Genomic DNA, 18,289 nt, shown 5'->3' with positions numbered 1-18,289 from the left:
TATGACTGAGTTTTGTGATACCAAGGCCTTGTCGTTGCTCAGGCCCCGAAATAAAAAATCACCTTCAATACGTCTTTTCGGTGTTATTAAAAACGAACTAACGATCCTATAGGTGTTGTATTGAGTATGGTTAAAAGCCATGTTGATATACTGTTATCATTGTTTGTCTTTATGAACAGTATAAGCAATTCAACAATTCCCTAACGTTCCCTTACGACCTTTATCTAAACTGCAGTCAAGTTGTCCTGGCATGTAGATTCTGTGACGGAAGCTGGACAGGCTTTATGAAGATACAAACACGCAATTGGAAACTAGAAAGGCCGACATTTGCTTGAGAGCAAATACAGCATATTTCAGCCATACCCCTTCCCACGCAACATTGGACTGTTCCAAATCACCCCTGCGCAAAAATGGAACATCTTAACAGTACATTATCCCCCAAAGTGGACTAGTTTTGTGAATTGATTCCAGGTCAAAGCAGAGCTTGCTTCTATTTTTCAGAAAATGACAATAATCACACCTTCCATTCAGAAAACTTTCATCATGATTGAAAATTGTTGAATGACTTCATGTAATGTCATTACAAATTTTCAGTACGATAACTAGGTGTAAGTATAAAAAAGTATAAGGTCCTTGTGTTGTGGGTACATTCATTATTGCAGTGAACATTTTTATTCAAGTAGGGCATACGATCTAATAACTATCAAGCAGGTGCAGGTACAGTCAAACCTGTATTAGGGGCCACCTCTACAGAGGGGCCACCCGTCCATAGTGGCCACTTTTGTCGGTCCCTTGGGTATTTTATCTACAAGTTGCCACCTCTATACAGAGGCCACCTGTCTATAGTGGCCAAATTTGTCCGGTCCCTTGAGTGGCAGCTATAGACAGGTTAGACTGTACTGTGTAGTAGGAGCGTTTGTTTTCTTCAAGCTGTAAAACTGTTAAACTGTTTTACTTTGTATGCAATCAGCCATCGAGCCTAATCTTATTTTAGTTTAACAACTTCCTGCCAGACTCGGAAGATACGATTGAACCTTGTTCGAGGATTTCTTTTCGGAGGTCAGTCTGTTCATACCCTGGCGCTGAGAGTGTTTTATTGGGCTGAAACTCTGGCAGTTCAAAGTTACTTACAATTTGAATGTTCAAAATTTATGTCAAACAACAACAGCACAGGAAACACCTACATTTGCTCTGGGGAAAATACAGCACTTTTCTTTCCAGTCCAGTGATAGAAATGTGGCCACTATATAGACAGGTGGTCACTATAGAGAAAATGCTGATCTGTTGACTGGGAGCAATACGCTACACATGATTTCAGTACACTGATCTTTACTTATATATTAACATTGCACAGGTAAGCCAATTGTTTGGATGTACAATTAAGTTCAAATGATTCTGAAGAGAAATATTGATGAGAAAATAATCATTTTCACCACTGACTAACTTATAATTACGTATCAAAACTAAACGCAAACTGTCTAACTAACGCACCTTTCGCCGACTTGATCAAAGGGCCGCCGGCTATCAATCAAACACGGCTGTTGATTAGACTTATAGTTTCAAACAGTCGTGAGCCAGTTGACAGCGAGCTTAAGCTGAATGTATTCATGCTACGTGATGTATTCTGTATCTGTATCTGTATCTATATAGCCGGTATAACCGCCATTCGGCGTAACACACCAGCTTCGCAGGCACGCGGCGCGTATTACATTGCTTGGACCTTCTTTCCCACAGCGGTGCTTCTACAAAATATTTAGACTGTAACACTGAGTCCCACATGTTTTATAGAATAGAATTTGACGCAGAACAGCGTTTTTTGCCAGGCATTTTTCTTGAAACATGTCCGTGGGAATATCAGCGAGGCGGCGACGCAGGGCTATCAGACCGTCAACAAAAATCGCACGGCGGCTAACGGCGCTATAAATAAGCCCTTCAACTAATTATAAGGATGGCAACTCGGACAATATTTACAAGTACTGTTGAGCTAAGTAAAGTTTGTTGTTTATGAGGTTTTAGTTGTCTTTGAAACTTTGACCCGAAATATTTTAAGTCAAACTGCTGAAGAGAAGTAAGTGACTACTACGATCATCGTAGATATGACCGTAAAAAAAGGATAAAAGAAGCATTCTCAATAGTCTAAAATGCAAGGACTGCGGCCCCCGGGCCACTGTCCGACGCTTTGAAAAAATCCTGGCGAGAAGTCTGTACAGCCCGAGTCTTCAAGTTACCGTATTGTGTGGTCCCGCTTATGAATATTAATTAGCCTTCGTTTTCCCCTTCGCTGATTGGCTGAACCATTAATTGAATCAACTCTTCCTGTCGGCTAGACGCAGGTGCAGATGTCGGCTCCGTGGGGTGAACGTCCGAAAGAACACGGCATGGAGAACGAAAGAAAAACAATTTCCCCTAAAAAAAGTGCTGTAATTAAGCCTTTTACACTACTTTATGCCAAAAATTTTACTTGGATCATTTTATCAACTATCTTATGCCTATCTATACCAAATGTTAGGTCATTCACTTGTAATGGCAGGGTACAGGGGGGCAAAATATATTGTTATAAGACCGTCAACAACAGTCGCACGGAGCTAACAGCGCAGTGAAAATACCATCGCTAGCGTTTCAACTTCGGCTGATAAGTTATAAGTACTGTTGAACTCAGTAACGTTAAAGTTTGTTTTTAGTTGCCTTTGACGGTTTGACCTGAAATACTGTTACGCTAAACTCCTGAAGAGAAGTTAAGTGACTGCTGTGATTATTACAGAAATGCCCCTAAAACTGATACAATAAGCCTTCTGAATAGCCTAAAGTGCAAGAGTTTCAGGCGGGCTTCGCCACCCTGGGACCCCCAACGGGGCTCTGCCCCTGGACCCTGCCGGGCCGGGGCCTTCGGCGTTCTTCGGCGGCCCCCGAAAAAAATTCTGGCGGGAACACTGCCGTATATACGGAATCGTGGGGCCCCGCTTATGAATATTAATTAGCCTTCGCTCTTCGCGCACAGGTGTGGACTCCGTGCGGGGTCACGGAAGGTCACGCCAGGAGGCCAAAAGAAAACAAACTACCCCTCAGAAAAGTGCCAAAATTAATTATTTTAAAGTAGTTTATGTCAAAACTTTTACTTGGATCATTTAACCAACTATCTAATGCCTATCTACACCAAATTTCAGGCCATTCCATTGTAAGACCAGGGTACAGGGGGACAATATATTTTGTTTTGGTCAAAATATGACCTTTAAACCTCAATAAAATCATTTTAGAGGTAGATATGAAAAAACTGAGAAAAAATCATCAATGTATTGGCCCATTCTACCCCTGTGCCAAATTTCAGGTCATTCGGTCCAGAAACGGCGGAGATGAATCACTTTGAAGATTTGACAGGAGAAAGAAACATTACGAATACAATATATTTCACCATACCATATATGGTATGGCTGAAATATAATTAGATAAACGGTGAGGGTACGTGTGCGTGCTGGGCGGTGTATTCAAGCATAGCCAGCATAGTTGGATCCAAATTAACCAATGTGCATAAACTAACGTTTCACAATGTATAATCTTGGTCCTTTTCATATCCCAGCGTTTTATTATGATACCAAGATTGGTTTTGATTGCTTGCATACAAGATACAAGATAACTTTATCGGAAGTCGCAGTGTTGACACTGAATTAAAACTAATGTACACTCATATTAAAAAGAACATTTCTGATTATCAGCAAAAAATAAAACAGCGAGACAGGCATTAGCTTAAGTCGATATGTATCTTGTGAGCATACTCATAAAAAAGCAATAAATCGCTAACCATATTCATTAATTGATTATTAGCATAATCAGCTAAGACTACTCGATTAAACCGGTTTGACCGGGTGGCATTATAATCAGTTCAGAGCAAGGACTGTTTTCAGTGCGCTTACCCAAGGGCTATCTAACAACATTGGTGATCTGCATTGTGGGCCGGAAATGCGTCATCACAACACTCTACCACAGTGACAGGTTGTTTGTGTCTGGAAACCAGTTCCGCTGGGAGGGGCTGAGGGACGCCGGCAGGGTCGCAACAACACAAAATTACGAGACAAATCAGTAGTTGTCTACGAAGCTGCGGAGTCAAGTTTTCAAATCGCATTTTGCTGACCAGGCTCAAGGTAGGCACAGCAGTGAATAGCTTTCTTTTGTCAGCTATAAACCTAATCAACTATGCTATACGCGTCGTGTCCCATGCACTCGTTTATGGTACCCTCGAATGTGGCCGGCTGTGTGCTTTGTCAGTAAACACTCTGACTGTTTCCTAGCAGAAGATATTACGTGATACCACGCATTTTATTGCGGAAAAAATGAAATATTCAGATCACGTACGTATATACCCAGTTCTTTGACCTCCAGGTCGTTTGACGACAGGTTAACTATATACGAAGCTTTCCACGAAATCGTCTTCCGGGAGGGACGTAAAACGGGGGTCCCGTGCTCGAGGAGGTGCCTCGACCACGTTAATCAGCCTCATTACTCATAATGGGTACCTACTGGCTGGCAAAATACACCTGGTGATTATTATTATTATTATTATTATATATACAGATACACCGCTGTCCAGGCTCATTTCCCTCTCGCTGTAGATACTCTTTCGAAAATGTTCCTCGGATCAAGTACATACAAATAGGAGCCAAATCCACAACCCAGATTATAGTACACACATGAATTTGTATGTATGTATGTACTTACATGCAAAACACTCTTTCCTGCGTGCCCCGTACGTACTTAGCCCAATGAGCAATTGTTTACAAGATTACGTTAGCTACGCAAGACGGAGCAGGAATGCCAGCTTGAAGAGTGACCTTGAGAGATCAATATCTGCGGCTTATGTAGTGTTTATGTACTAGTAGACTCTGTGGAAACAGGTGGTCGGATCGACCTAGTTTGAGTCCTATTTTTTATTTGAGTGAGCCCACTGGGTTCACATATAACCACCAGAACTGTACTTAAGAGTTCATTAATGTAGCTTGCCTATGTTTTCATGGTAGACAAAAGCTTCAGCCGTGATACCAATCATTAGGAAGGCCCTTCTCGTGTAGGAAGGCGCACTGTCTGGTTGGTTTCTACTACCCAACTGATCTGTGTAGCAGAATGTGAAACACATTGCTAATGTGGGGCCGCGTAGCACAGTGGTAGTGTATTCGGTCCGTGACCGAGAGGTCGCCGGTTCGAATCCGCCTGCCGTGTTGCCGGTCTTGTGCCCTTGTGAAAGGCACTTTACACGACTTTCCTCACTTTACTCAAGTGAAAATTGAGTCGTCCCTCGGATAGGACGTTAAATGGAGGTCCCGTGTATGGGGAGAGCCATAACGTTAAAGCACGTTAAAGAACCCCCATACGTGCGATGGTGCGGTATGTGGATCAAAAACTTACAGTCTTGTGTACGTCTTACGTACCGTGCTTGCAGTCCTCAGCCTAATGAGGTTAAGCACGTATAACGAAGAAGAAGAAGAAGAAGACGCCAGTCAAGTGACCAGCAGCCCTGTTCAGAAACCCAACGTAACGTTACACGTCATGCCCGAATGATTACAGACTTTACTAACACCGTTAAGTTGACTCGATCGCACTGGAATGACAAGTACGCCGATCCGACGTGTGTGCTAGCACGTATACCTTTACCTGTCGACGTGTGTGCTAGACCATATACCTGTATGCATACAGCCGTCTTTGTCCAGTTTGTGACTACCCTGAAAACCAACGCAGGTATCGTACGGTACATCTTACGTTAATGACAATGACAATGATCTTTATTTGCATGTTTTTGCTTATATGGGATAGATGCAGTAGTTACATAAAATGTTTCTGTAAAGAATCTTTACAGTGTCCGTGAAAGAGCCAGAACAACGAGGGCTATGCTACACTTAATACACATTCCATATTCAGATCACCCTGTATCAGGCCAAGTTGGAGCACGTCAGTTTTATCTTTTACAGTGACAGTCCTTGACAACCATGGAGGACAAAGATGGAAAAATTCGCCTCCGTCTGGCCGAAGATATCATCAATGACCAGGTGGGAGGGGCCGGCTGGATGTACCTGGACATCGCACTACAGGTGGACAAGTACTCCCCGAAAACTCTCCTGGTCAAAACACGGAAGTGCGACCCGCAGGGCAAAATCGTCCTCGAACCCAAGGCCAAAGAGAAGACCAGCAACTACCTGGCCCCCAAAGACTCAAGTGAGGCAAAGATCTTAGACGTCTCAGTCCAGGCCTACCCGAAGAAGGCGTCTTGGAAACAGACGTACAGCTACGAGAGGAGCGTAAACGGTAACGTCAGTCTTAAGGCGGTGGAGGCCGTGGGTTTCTCGGCTGAGGGCAGCAAAACTAACAAACGCTGCGTGGAGACCACCTGTACTGACCTGGAACACAGAAGTGTGGATATAGAAGACCTGAGGAAGGCGCTGTCTGGACTGACGGCCCAAACCAGCGCCGAGGGGATCAAGAATGAGACCAGCTTCCTGGTAGTCACAGACGTGTTGGTGGCGAAGGAAGTCAGCATCATGGAGACACGGGACTCAAAGAAGGACGGAAAGGTACGTCTGGTCGTCGTAAATAATGTCAATGATAAATCTAGTCCACCCTTTTCTTTGACGACTCTCTCTTTGCCTCGGGTTAATAAGATGTATGCAAGCCGCTTGAATATAAATTCAGCTTCTACCAAAAAATGTTTTAACCCACATATTTGAAAAGGCGAAACTTTTCTCGTATTTATACTTTGCATTTTGTTTGATGTGATAAATTCTGTGTATGCTCTTATTTCTTCCAATATCTTGTCATTCTAGAATCATTGCAAACTCATGGAAAACTCATGGGACGTTTATTTATTTATTTTCTAAAATAATTTTTCATTGATTTTCAAAGAAAAGGAACAAGGAACATACAAACACATGCATGACACGTAAATCAAAAACAGAAAGACACATGTGAGAAACGTGGGACGTTTATTTGCAACGAGGTAAATGTGAAAAATCTTATCATTACGTCCAGGTGAGCGTCGACGCTGAGGTCCACGGAGTGGGTATTGAAGCGGGCGGGGGCACTACCAAGGAGACAGCTGCTAGCCTCGAGCGCAGCAACACCGGAGGCATTATTCTCGCCATCAAACTGGCCCGAGTCTATTATGACGAACGCGGCGCCATAGAGAAAGACAGTGTGCTGGCAGGTGGAAGTTACGATGGGAACTACACTCTGGGCTTCGGTAACAAGGACAGGGAGCGGCACTGTAAGTACCTATATCTGATATGATATCTTATCATTATTACCTCCATGAAATTTCATGGAGGTTATATTTTACCCTGCGTTTGTGTGTGTGTTTGTGTGTGTGTGTGTGTGTGTAAACAAAATAACTCAAGAACGGCTGGGTGGATTGGTTTCATACTTGGTGTGTTGGTAGTGTGTGATGAAAGCTGGAAATGATTAGATTTGAGGCCCCCTAGCGGCTTCCCTTGGTACTGCAGCGCAACTTCCGGTTTTGCTATCTCGGTGTTCTGAACAAGCTACGGCCACGATTTTTGAGCATTAGATAGCTCCTGTGCCCCCTAGCGTCTAGTTTTGGGATAGCGGGGGCATTTTTGTCAAAAAGTTCTGAAGACGATAACTCAAGAAGGGAACAACGAATTTTCATGATTTTTGGTATGTAGGTACCTTAGACAATGTTGTACAAGATAAGATACCAATTATGCAAAATAGGAGTACATTTGCATAATTAATGAGAATATTATATCATAGCAGTTTTTTCAATGTATCTCTTGTTCCAGACATGCTATGGTCTTGACATTTGAGTGGTAGATAGCTTTTAGTGCCATGACAAAGTGGGGCAAGTTTCAGCCCTCTAACATTTAATTGTGGAACTGCAGGGGCATTTTTGTCAAGACACTCCAAAGAGGATAACTGCAGAAAGGAACGACGGATTGCCTGCATTTTAGGCATGCAGGTAGCTTAGGCAAAGATTTTCATAATGATATACACGTTATGAAAATGAGGACCTAATTTGCATTATTAATGAGGAAATTGTATAATTCCATTGTTTTTAATAACTGGACTTCAATAAATGTAACACATGGTAATTATGATAGGTGGAATGTAAGCAGATACCAAATATGGTAATGAGGAACTTATTTGCATAATTTATGGCAAAATCACAAAACCGCTTTATGATTAATAATGGGATTTTATAATTGTGACATGTGTACGTTATTCAATGATGAACAACACCATGCATAAATTATGTTAATGTGTTAGTCAATTGCATGAAATTTACGAAAGCTCTAAATTTTCATGGAGGTATGAGGTCGCCGAACTCTAGTTATATATTAAATCATGCGACGTCGACGTTGATCAATTGCTACGCTCGGTAGTTCATTCGGTAGTTATTGACCACGAATTATGGCACTGTATACACCTTAGGGCGGGTCATTATCCCCTTATTGTGTCTGAATAAAATTATGTATGCAGTGCTACAATTGTTAGCATAAAGTCAGATGTTGACGGGTGAAACTCTCGTCTTCTTTCCTCCAAGACACGGTGACGACACTGGCGAGACCCATCGGCGTGAAGAAGGACAAGTTCGAGATTAACGTGAGCCTACTCGGGCGACAGAACAGCACAGAGGTCAAAGTGCCACAGGACGTCTGCGAAACTGGGTATTGAAAATGAAATATGTCATAAATAAATATAATAAATAAATAAGGTTTCAAACTAGTGTGAATGTAGTTCAACATAGCTCTATCCGAAAAGGCATGAAACGTTCATAGTGTAAGATGGTTGATACGACTGATAGAATATAATGTACATTTTACCAATGATTCAACGATTTATATATATATATATATATATATATATATATATATATATATATATATATATATATATATATATATATATATATTATTAAAAGATAGATGTGCCTTTACTATTCCCAAAATGTTACATATAGCATCTCAATTACCTACAACGATTTACTGAGTTTCTTTCTCCTGTATATACCATTAGCAGGCTTTTCCAATATGTTAATATAGCTTCGTGTTAATTATGTTTGAATGTTCTCTTGTTTGGTTAGTCTGCATCAAACTAGAAAGAGCCTTCCGACCGGCTCCAAGCTCCTGCCATTAAAAGGGATTCAGGTCCTCAAGTCTAAGAAGAAGAAAAACTTCCTCTCTCGCATGAAACATCTATTTTCATCCAAGGAAGAAGAAGAAGTCAAACTGGCAAAGGTAGGATTCGAGACGTCATGAAATTGGAGGCATTAAAAATCCTTACATATTCTGTCGTTTGTTTACATGCTAATATGCTTATGGGACACAGACATCAACAAAGCTGTTCTAAGGACCTAACTGCAAGTCTAAACTGTACCTTATCTAGAATTATGTCTGCCAGTTCTTTCTATTAATAGTGATGGATGTCACTTGGAACGTCTGGAAGTAAATCTCCATTTTTATTCAGTTGTAGAGATTCAGTTTGTATCTGTATCTCATGTAGGTGTTAGTGACAGACCTGGAGAAGGACCAAACCTACATCTGTCTCTGTAGCGAGGAAACAGCCGTTACCGACGACAAGAGTCTGTGGTTCGACTGTAGGCAGTGGAGGGAGGAGGTTGCCGGCCAGGGTGAGTCGACCAATCACGAGCTAGGCTAAGAAACAGCAACAATGCAGAATGTAGACATGGCAAAAATGGCAAGGAAGAAACGGCAAGGAATTGCCTTTAAACGATCCACGTATAGTTTCACGGTACTCGTGGAAGTTTACACACAATGAATATTGTCTATACATCATAACCTGCACGATGATGATTGATGATGATAATGATTATGATGATGATGCTGTTGATGATGATAAGGATGTTGTTTTTGATGATGATCTTTGAACAAAAACTACACCACGGATTGTGTTTGATCCAATCCAGTCGCATCAATAGGATAGGTTTCCACGTTTTACACATGAGCTCCACAAGTCGTAGACTTATACATGGATCTGATGTGTGTTGCAGAGTTCCAAGTGACCGTCGAAGGGAACTGCTACTACGTGGCCGAAGATGATCCGATTGTCCGAGTCTTCGGTGACCGAGAATGTGATGATGTAGGTTATCCACCTAATACTTAATTTGTCTATGGTTTAGTTCTTAAAAGTTTTTTTTTTACCCGGTTGTTGATATCACGTGAACTGTCTAAAAGCACATATTTTGTAAAAATTGATGAAGCGTTTAAAACGAATTGAAATACATAGCCACAGCACAGGGGATACAGCATAACAGACGGATCTGTCAGAGCCAAATATCAGTAACAGCTTTTTTCCTCGGACTGCCACGCCATGGAACTGTTACAGTTTCCTCCTGTATATGATCTTAAAACTTTCAAAAACAGAAATACCAATTCGAAATAATTCCCTTCATCCATTGGCTAAGTTAATTGGCTAAAACCGGTCAAATGGCCATGCATTGTACAAATCCGTTGGGGTGTAACCTGGATTAAAGAGTGAATATTTTACACAACCTATGGTTTATCCCACACCGACGTTTCGGTGACCGTCTGTCACCTTCTTCAGGGCAAGTGGAGTAAAGAGTGTTGTCACTGGGCCTTCACTGACCAGCTCTTCGGCACCAAGTCTAACATGCCCCACCGAGAAAATGAAAAGTATAGTGGGGTAGGCAACACAGCCTGCAGCCTTCAGAGGGTTCGATCGATGACCAGCTTAGGTCAACTTTGATCAAATGATAACATATGTCTCTTTATACGCTGTGTAATCAGGGCTTTATTAGCTGGACCAACGCTGAGACTAAAGAAGAGGAGCGAGACATAGTTCGTGCTGCCCGAACGTTCAGGGAGTACGGGATCAAGGCAAACGCAGTCATCGAACTGACAGAGGGTTTTCGTGGAGGAATGCTCAATAGTCTTGAGGGTGGTACGTATCTACCCTGAAAGTCTACAAGACTTACAGTCACAGAACAATGCTAAACGTTCTTCCTTCTTCAGGATTAATACTAATGGTATTGATTGGATCAATTCTGATGGTATTGATCAGTATTGATCCTGAAGAAGGCAACATTGGTTGGTGAAAATTTAATCCATGTGTACTTTTGTGTATTGGAAGAAAGTTTAGCATTGTGCTATGATTACTACAAACACATATGAGATGGGGGTAAGACTTGCAGTCGTATTCGTACAGCAGCATGTATTGTTTATAACAAGTTTTCTACCCACTAGAAGATGTCATTGTCACTTTGTAGGGCAGATTTAGGCCTCTACCAGGCCCCACAGGCCGCTGGAAAATACTAGAAATTGTCCAAATAACACGTTTTATCTGGTGACTAGGTCGCATATTGTACTCCTCGGCCCGCCAACTCCCTTAGCACATTATCTGTCTATTTCTAGAATATTCCAGGTGGCAGGATTTGAATACAGATACAGAGTGCCAGTGTCATGATTTATTGACGTTGTCTGCATGACGTTATAAAAGTAACATTTACTTTCTGCCTACAAGGGCGTTCGTTGGGGAAATGTGAACTGGAGCTGACCTTTGAAGCCTGTCAAGTGACCCTGCGCGTGGGGGAGGATGAGCGCATCGACACGCTACCGGAGAAGGTGATGTCGCTCTTGGTAAGTCATGATAGTATATTTGGATCAGAAAAAAGAAAACAAAATTATAATCTCCCAATGTAAGACAATGTACAGGAGTTCTTTCATAAAGAAATCAAACAGGCAATATATCTACAAGAGGGCAAAACAACCATCACCCGACAGAGATGGCGGACGGTACCGACTTCCTGGCACCTTTTACTAATTGCTGCCGTGGCGTATCTTACATGGAAGTGATTCAGGACTTAAGTCAATGGAATTCTGAATACAACTGAAGCAGGAAAGTCGATAATTGGTTGTTGCAAGTAAAAGACCGTAAGAAGTAAGCGGCAGCATATCTTATGCTTTTTTCACAACTGACCTCTGACCCGTAGGTGGTGTATCATGGTGACCAGAAGGTGACAGATGTCCGTCAAAGGCTTGACGACCTCGATCTGCTGTGGGACAACATGGATCGTCGTGCTGTTTCTGTTAAAAGTTGGTGGAATGAAACAGAAAATCGATGGATCGAAGAACAAGATGAACCAGAAGACCCAAACAAATTGGTGTTCAAGGTAGAAGACGCACCACCTGTTACTGCAGGTAAATTTTCACCTTCTATGTTTTAATTGGTTAATGACAGATAATGACATTCTCCATATGTATGGACTGGACACACCTGCAGAATGCCTTGCGCGAACATTCAAATGGAAAGTGCCCTTTCTTCCGTGTTCCTAGAAAGTTGGCAACCCCCGTTTCTCTCCGTGTCTCTCTCTTATATATGTATAGATAACTAGCTCCTCTCTCTCTCTCTCTCTGTCTCCGTTTCTCTCTTTCTCTCTCTCTTCCCCCCCTCTCTCTGTGGGAGAGACAGTAACTTTTCATCTTCTTGGGTTTCCACTGATCATCTGTTCTTAAACTGCAACACCTGTTGTTCCTAGGCTTTGATATCCAAGTCGCCGTACCAACAAGCCAGCTGAAAATGACTGTCATGGAGAACGACAGCGTGAGCGACATCATGCGAAGGCTCCACAGGGTGTACGCCCGGATGGTAGCGTCACAAATTACACAACTTATAAATAGAACATGACGTTAACGCTAGTTCACCTTTATCCGTTGGGTAACTTATATCCGTTGCTTTTAAAAACAGGGTATTTCTGGATATCACGTTGACAGACGTTAGTTTCAAATTGCAATATTTTAAGGATATTGCAGTTTAAAACTACCGCCCTTCGACTTGATGTGCCTAAATACACTGTTTTAAAAATGCAAAGGATATAGGTTACCCAACGGATAAAGGTGGACTAGCGTTATATAGAACATTAACAGTTAATGTGTACAGGTGGCGGTTATGCCTTACATGTTGGGGAACTGAACACATGTAGTTCATTTGAAGTTGCAGGACATCACCAGGAATGTTTAGAACAATGTTGGATATAATGCCTGTCAACTGCTGTATCGGATTGCATACAATATATATGTACATATGTTCTCTACGATGCTATGTTATTTTGCTTCCCCACAATCCGTGCAAATGTAAATGCTTATCACAAAATTACTTGTAATATATTTATACTTTGTCAACATCGTCGATAAATTGGTACTTTCAAAACTCGTTTTACGATCTTCTCTAGAACGTGGTGCATGACGGGAAGGTGATAACGGGCCTGACTCAAACGCACAGTAAGCTGGGAATCCAGGCTACTGCGCATGTGCAGCTGCAGTTTTGCGACCCAGAGAATCCACCGGCTGTACCCACTCTTAAAGGTAAGAAAGTCTATGGCTGTTACGGTTCAGTACGTTAAGTTATGTCAGCACTACAATATGTTTTATGTTGCATCATAGAAATACTAGAATGCCACAATGTGATTCAATTTTTAGCTTTTGTTGGAAGCAGTGAAGAAGTATGGCTGTGAACCATTTCTATCTGTATACTAGTATCCTTCTCTAAGATTTCTATGAGCTTTCTACCCTCATAGAACATATGGATGCCAAATGCTTTTCAATTTCGTACGAAAACGCAGACGATCAATTTACAGTCGTCTACCGTGAAATAGATATAACGTTATGACACCAGCAGCCCGAAAATAATTTCATCACGTTGATAGAATATAGTATGTAGGAGAGTTCTTTTTACAAACCAGTTTGTACTAACTTTACTTACGTTTTGATGTCCCTCAGACACATGTAGGAATGAAATGTGCTTTACTTAACATTTTACAGAAGCTGAAGAGATTGAGAAGGCAATAGAGTCACTGATACAGGAGCTTCAGGTATCGTTTGTGAATTATCCTCATTTATTCAATTTTGTTATGAGAAAACACCTTGTTATCTTCAAGAAAAGTCAAATGACATTCAGACATGTTGCTGATTACTTTGAGGATACGCATCTATCTAGCTTCTTAATTTCTGTGCAATATATAGAATTGCACAATATGAGCGTGAAATTAAAAAAAATAATTTGCAATCAAATTGTATAAATCATAAATGCAGAATACACTGATTTATATGTTTATCGCTTTAGGGAGTTGAACAAGGAAATGCTGATTCAGACACCGAGAGTGAAGCTGAGAAACAGACTGGAGAAAATATTGACTGGTAAGTATTACAAAGGAAATTGAAAAGGAAAATTTAGGAGGTTTCCATAACAGATTCGACCCAATTCCATAGACAGTGTGTTTGATTAGCTCGTACTCCTTTTTTTTAAATGTCATTGTTCGCCACGCCTGTACTTTATTCTATACTGTGATATTGTGGGACAATATGTTATATATTTGAAACTAGCTGCCCCTTGTTAAAGAGGCATACATGTCTGGCTGAACATGATCGACATGTAAAACTAAGTAGCCATTTTATAAATTTTTCAACCTGTCTGCTCCCGCAGGTCCGCTGTACGCCGTATCCTGTGGCGTCACCTGGAGCTCCGGGACGGAGACCCCGACATCCCGCCCGGGGCCCTGGGGATGCTGATCCGGGAGGTGGGGGAGGACACCGTGGCAGGGGAGGTGTTACAGACCATCCTGGAGGCCGCCTTGGAGAGAGAGGGGGAGGGGGGCTGCCACTGGATCTGAGGGCGCTCCGTAGTCTCCAAGCAGACGCGTGTTAGTTGAATAAGGACAAATAAGTGGCTTTAGTATTTAAGTCTTTTTTGCAGTCTAACCCCAGCCTACCAGATCACTCCTAGGCCAATTAACCCCAACTAGGCTTTTACTCTTAACTTGACCAAAGTTCCCTTTTACTAAACTGCAACAGTGCTAATAGTGTCAAGTAGCAGTTACTCAAGCAGCTAGATATGTTACTTGGAAACGGTCAAACGTTGCAGATAGGATGCACTACTTTTCCTCAGTTACACCGGGCGATTTCCTGTTAATAGTTTTAGAATGAATACATACAAAGTGTTAAAGGTGACAACGTTATAGTCTAAAGTTATACAGTAGGCTGGGTATGTTTATAATATCTCTTGTTATTGACATCATTATCTTGTTATGTTTACTTAGATCTTTTGGGGGAGGCGAAAAGATATCACCTCGCAACTCTCTCACAATATGTTATAGGTATTTCACTGACAATGATTAAACGGGCATATTACATTTACTGTCGTTGTTGTTTACTTTATTAAGAAGCTTTCAGAGTGAAGTCTAAATCTTTCTTTATGAAAAGTTCCCTATGTATTAAGGTAAGGATTGTCTCTCCTTTGATGATTTAAACTTGCCTTCATAACTTTACGTATTCCAACTATGTAAATACAAACTATGCAAATCCTGTAGCGAAAACTATACAGGATTTTTTGTATTCTATTAAAGTATGTTCTTAGAATTCCTGGCATGTTTTCACGTATTGTAACAAAAAAGGGAGGTAGTGCCATAGCCCATTTGAGGCCGTAGGGTCAGTGGATTGTTATCCACTGTGTCTATGACACTTTATACACCTTTCTCACCCGGCGGCTATGATAGATCTAAAACGAGTTCAATGTGGCAAACAAAAGGTTGTCCATCATAATTACACCTCTCAGATTAAGGGAGACAGGTAGGGAGTCGGAGACCGGTGTTTGGCAGCAGTTTGAAGTCTTTAATGACCAAACTTCGGCCAACAGCTAAAACTGAAACGAGCTGTCAGCAAAACTTCAAAAATAAGAGACTAAACTATTAACGACCTAATCTAACATATCCTGTAGGCCACCAGATGTGCCTTCTAAACTACAATATGGACTAGCCTGATAAGCAATGCTGCTGTATACTGCTGGCTATCCTAGATACAAAGGGAACCATATGAAGGGTGTTACTTCTAATTAGAATAGCTTAGAGCTATAACACGATGCCTAACAAGAATTTTGCTCTATACTGACGACTATCTTGAAATAGGTGAACCATGTAAACGATTACTGCTGTGTATACAATCTTACAGGCGGTAACAAGAGACCTAACAATAAGAGCTATAACAAGATAACTAACAAGAGGTTTGCTCTATATTATTATTAATGCCTATCTGCATAGAGGGTGAACCATGTAAAATGGTTACCCCTGGTTATACAATATTACAGGCCGTAACAAGAGACCTAACAATAAAGTGCTATATACTAATGACTTGCTTAGATACAGGGTGAGCCATATGCCTGGGTTACTGCGATTAATAATGTCTTCGAAACAATAACATGCTTGAGCCTCATGTGAAGGTGAGATTATGATAACTGTCCTAGAGTTCAATGTGTTGCCAGCTTGGGCGGGTGGAGGTGAGATTTTGCCGTGCAAGTTCTCTCCCAGGCCCCGGAGCCGCAGTGCAGTCTGGGAAACGTCGGTGCAATTCCCCACAATAACGCCTGGGGGCGCCATTCTACCATAATTACACCTCTCAGATTAAGGGAGACAGATAGGGAGTCGGAGACCGGTGTTTGGCAGCAGTTTGAAGTCTTTAATGACCAAACTTCGGCCAATCCGGCGAAGCACGGGCCAAACACCGGTAGAGTAGACGAAAGAGTAGGTAATCGTATATGAGTTTTTTAGTTGGTTTGTTTGTGCGGTTGAGAGTCACAGATGATCTATCATGGTAATTGGATAGAGCAAAGCGGTATGATGAGATTAGACTGGACGGGGATACGGAGTCCTTGGAAGTTGTATTGACCGTACGAGTACACCAACTCATGTAAGTGACATGCCTTGTGTGTAGACTTGACCGGAGGATCTACTATGCTGTGTAGCTCGCTATCACGTGGGGCACCGACGCACACCTGAGTGTCAGGTGAGTCAGGAGAGTTGCCAAGGATGCGCGGTCCGTGCGGCGACGGGGCATCAGCAATTACGTATGTGCGCAATCCACGTAACGGAGAAAGTAAGTGATCCGCAGTGATGACCAGAGGATCTACGACGCTGTGACGCTGTCATCCCGTGGGGCACTATAAACTGAGGTGCGCAGTCCACGTGAAGGGTCAGCTAGGCAATTGACATGAGTAGAGTCAGCGTTCAAACGACCAAGACAAGGTTCAGTGGGATGATATGGATTGTCTACGATGCTAGTTCCGAGAGCATCGGGAACTGGAAGTGGGCTGTTGGAGATTATCAGCATCTGCATCTGAAAGGAACTGTCCCTGATCTGATAATTGCATTTAGGATTTGTGTAGTCCTGTATGGACTTAAGTGAAAACACAACGAGTAGTGAACTGTCCCTACCTACTTGAGAACTGTTGTTGAGCAGAAGGAAACTTGAGAACTAGGGCATCCTGCCGGGGACGAAACATTAATGACACCCGGCGACCGGGGAGGATGGCAGTCTAGTCAATCTTCCTTCTGCTGAGAAGTCATCAAGGCGTCGCGCTTGTCCTTGTCATTGTACGGGCACGAGGAGGCAGGATGGTCCGCCGGAAGGGTCGGACGCCACTTGATGCAATACTTGCATTTGTGGAACTGTGACTCATGATCTGAATTGTGCGGGCATTGGCCATATTGGAACTTAGAACATGGAGACTTGCCTGCGTTTGGCTTCGGCAGGGATTTCTCCTGCGGCTTCTTCATGTATTTCAGCTTGAGCCTGGAAATCTTGTCGAGAACGCGCGGATCTTTGAACTTCAGGATGCCACGCTCCACGTGAATGAGCACTGTTTTGTAGAAGTTCTTGACGCCCTGGAACGTGTATATCGGCACGTCTAACATCAAATCTTCCAGCATGGCCATTCTGACTTCCCTCTCATGCTTCTTCGTGTGGGGATCGTTAATGACAGCAAGTTCCCCCGACACAAACTGGCTCCACGTAAGGGACTCGTGGGTTGGTGGTGGGTCCTCGAATACATGCATGTGCGCCCATTCCACCTCCTGCACAACTTTGTCATGAGCTTTCCTGGTGAGACCACTCTTGAGCTTCTTACCTCTGCTTTTGGTATGCATGACCGGGGCGCCGAGCAGGCTGTCACGGTGGCGCTTACGAGCTGCCCTTTGTTGCAACTTGCTCAATTCCCTCAACTCCTTGAGGGAGGGCCTTGATGTGTCATCGCTACTGTCTTCGCTGCTCTTAACGGTTGACGCGACGCTGGTGTTGGCCTCCGAAATGACGTTACTCAGCGATGCAAGGTCGTCCCGCAAGGTCGATTCCAGTCGCTCGACCTCCTTCGTCATTTTCGCTATCAGAGCGCTCTCAGAGTCCACATCAACTGAATCCTCGTCACGATACCTTGCAGGCTTTTTTGTCTTGCGTCTTCCTGCGGCTGATGACATTTTGAGGCCCGATTGAGG

General features: G+C 42.6%; 1 protein-coding gene across 3 annotated transcripts; it reads left to right on the top strand.

Moving 5' to 3' along the window:
* Positions 1 to 3,909: 3,909 nt before the first annotated feature.
* On the top strand, positions 3,910 to 15,164 carry LOC118406585. Of its 3 annotated transcripts, none has more exons than XM_035806710.1 (15): positions 3,912 to 4,136; positions 5,955 to 6,554; positions 7,009 to 7,243; positions 8,540 to 8,663; positions 9,080 to 9,233; positions 9,499 to 9,625; positions 10,007 to 10,095; positions 10,764 to 10,917; positions 11,497 to 11,612; positions 11,966 to 12,173; positions 12,512 to 12,621; positions 13,205 to 13,337; positions 13,794 to 13,843; positions 14,095 to 14,168; positions 14,455 to 15,164. In XM_035806710.1, exons 2-15 carry the CDS (start codon positions 5,973 to 5,975, stop codon positions 14,639 to 14,641), a joined length of 2,343 nt encoding a protein of 780 aa, XP_035662603.1. In that variant the 5' UTR covers positions 3,912 to 4,136; positions 5,955 to 5,972; the 3' UTR covers positions 14,642 to 15,164. The 3 variants fall into 3 exon arrangements, with proteins under 3 accessions (XP_035662605.1, XP_035662603.1, XP_035662604.1); XM_035806711.1 differs by lacking the exon at positions 3,912 to 4,136 and adding an exon at positions 5,346 to 5,724; XM_035806712.1 differs by lacking the exons at positions 14,095 to 14,168; positions 14,455 to 15,164 and having other exon boundaries at positions 3,910 to 4,136; positions 13,752 to 13,840.
* Positions 15,165 to 18,289: the final 3,125 nt, after the last annotated feature.

The sequence above is a fragment of the Branchiostoma floridae genome, chromosome 19, assembly GCF_000003815.2.
Source record: "Branchiostoma floridae strain S238N-H82 chromosome 19, Bfl_VNyyK, whole genome shotgun sequence".
Taxonomy (NCBI): domain Eukaryota; kingdom Metazoa; phylum Chordata; class Leptocardii; order Amphioxiformes; family Branchiostomatidae; genus Branchiostoma; species Branchiostoma floridae.
This window is presented reverse-complemented; position numbering and strand designations above follow the sequence as displayed.

Excerpts from the sequence above, each read along its gene's own strand:
- LOC118406585 (XM_035806710.1), top strand. The coding sequence starts at position 5,973 with ATGGAGGACAAAGATGGAAAAATTCGCCTCCGTCTGGCCGAAGATATC. Across the intron at positions 10,096-10,763 it reads GTGACCGAGAATGTGATGAT|GGCTTTATTAGCTGGACCAA; the intron begins GTAGGTTATCCA and ends CTGTGTAATCAG. Across the intron at positions 14,169-14,454 it reads ACTGGAGAAAATATTGACTG|GTCCGCTGTACGCCGTATCC; the intron begins GTAAGTATTACA and ends CTGCTCCCGCAG.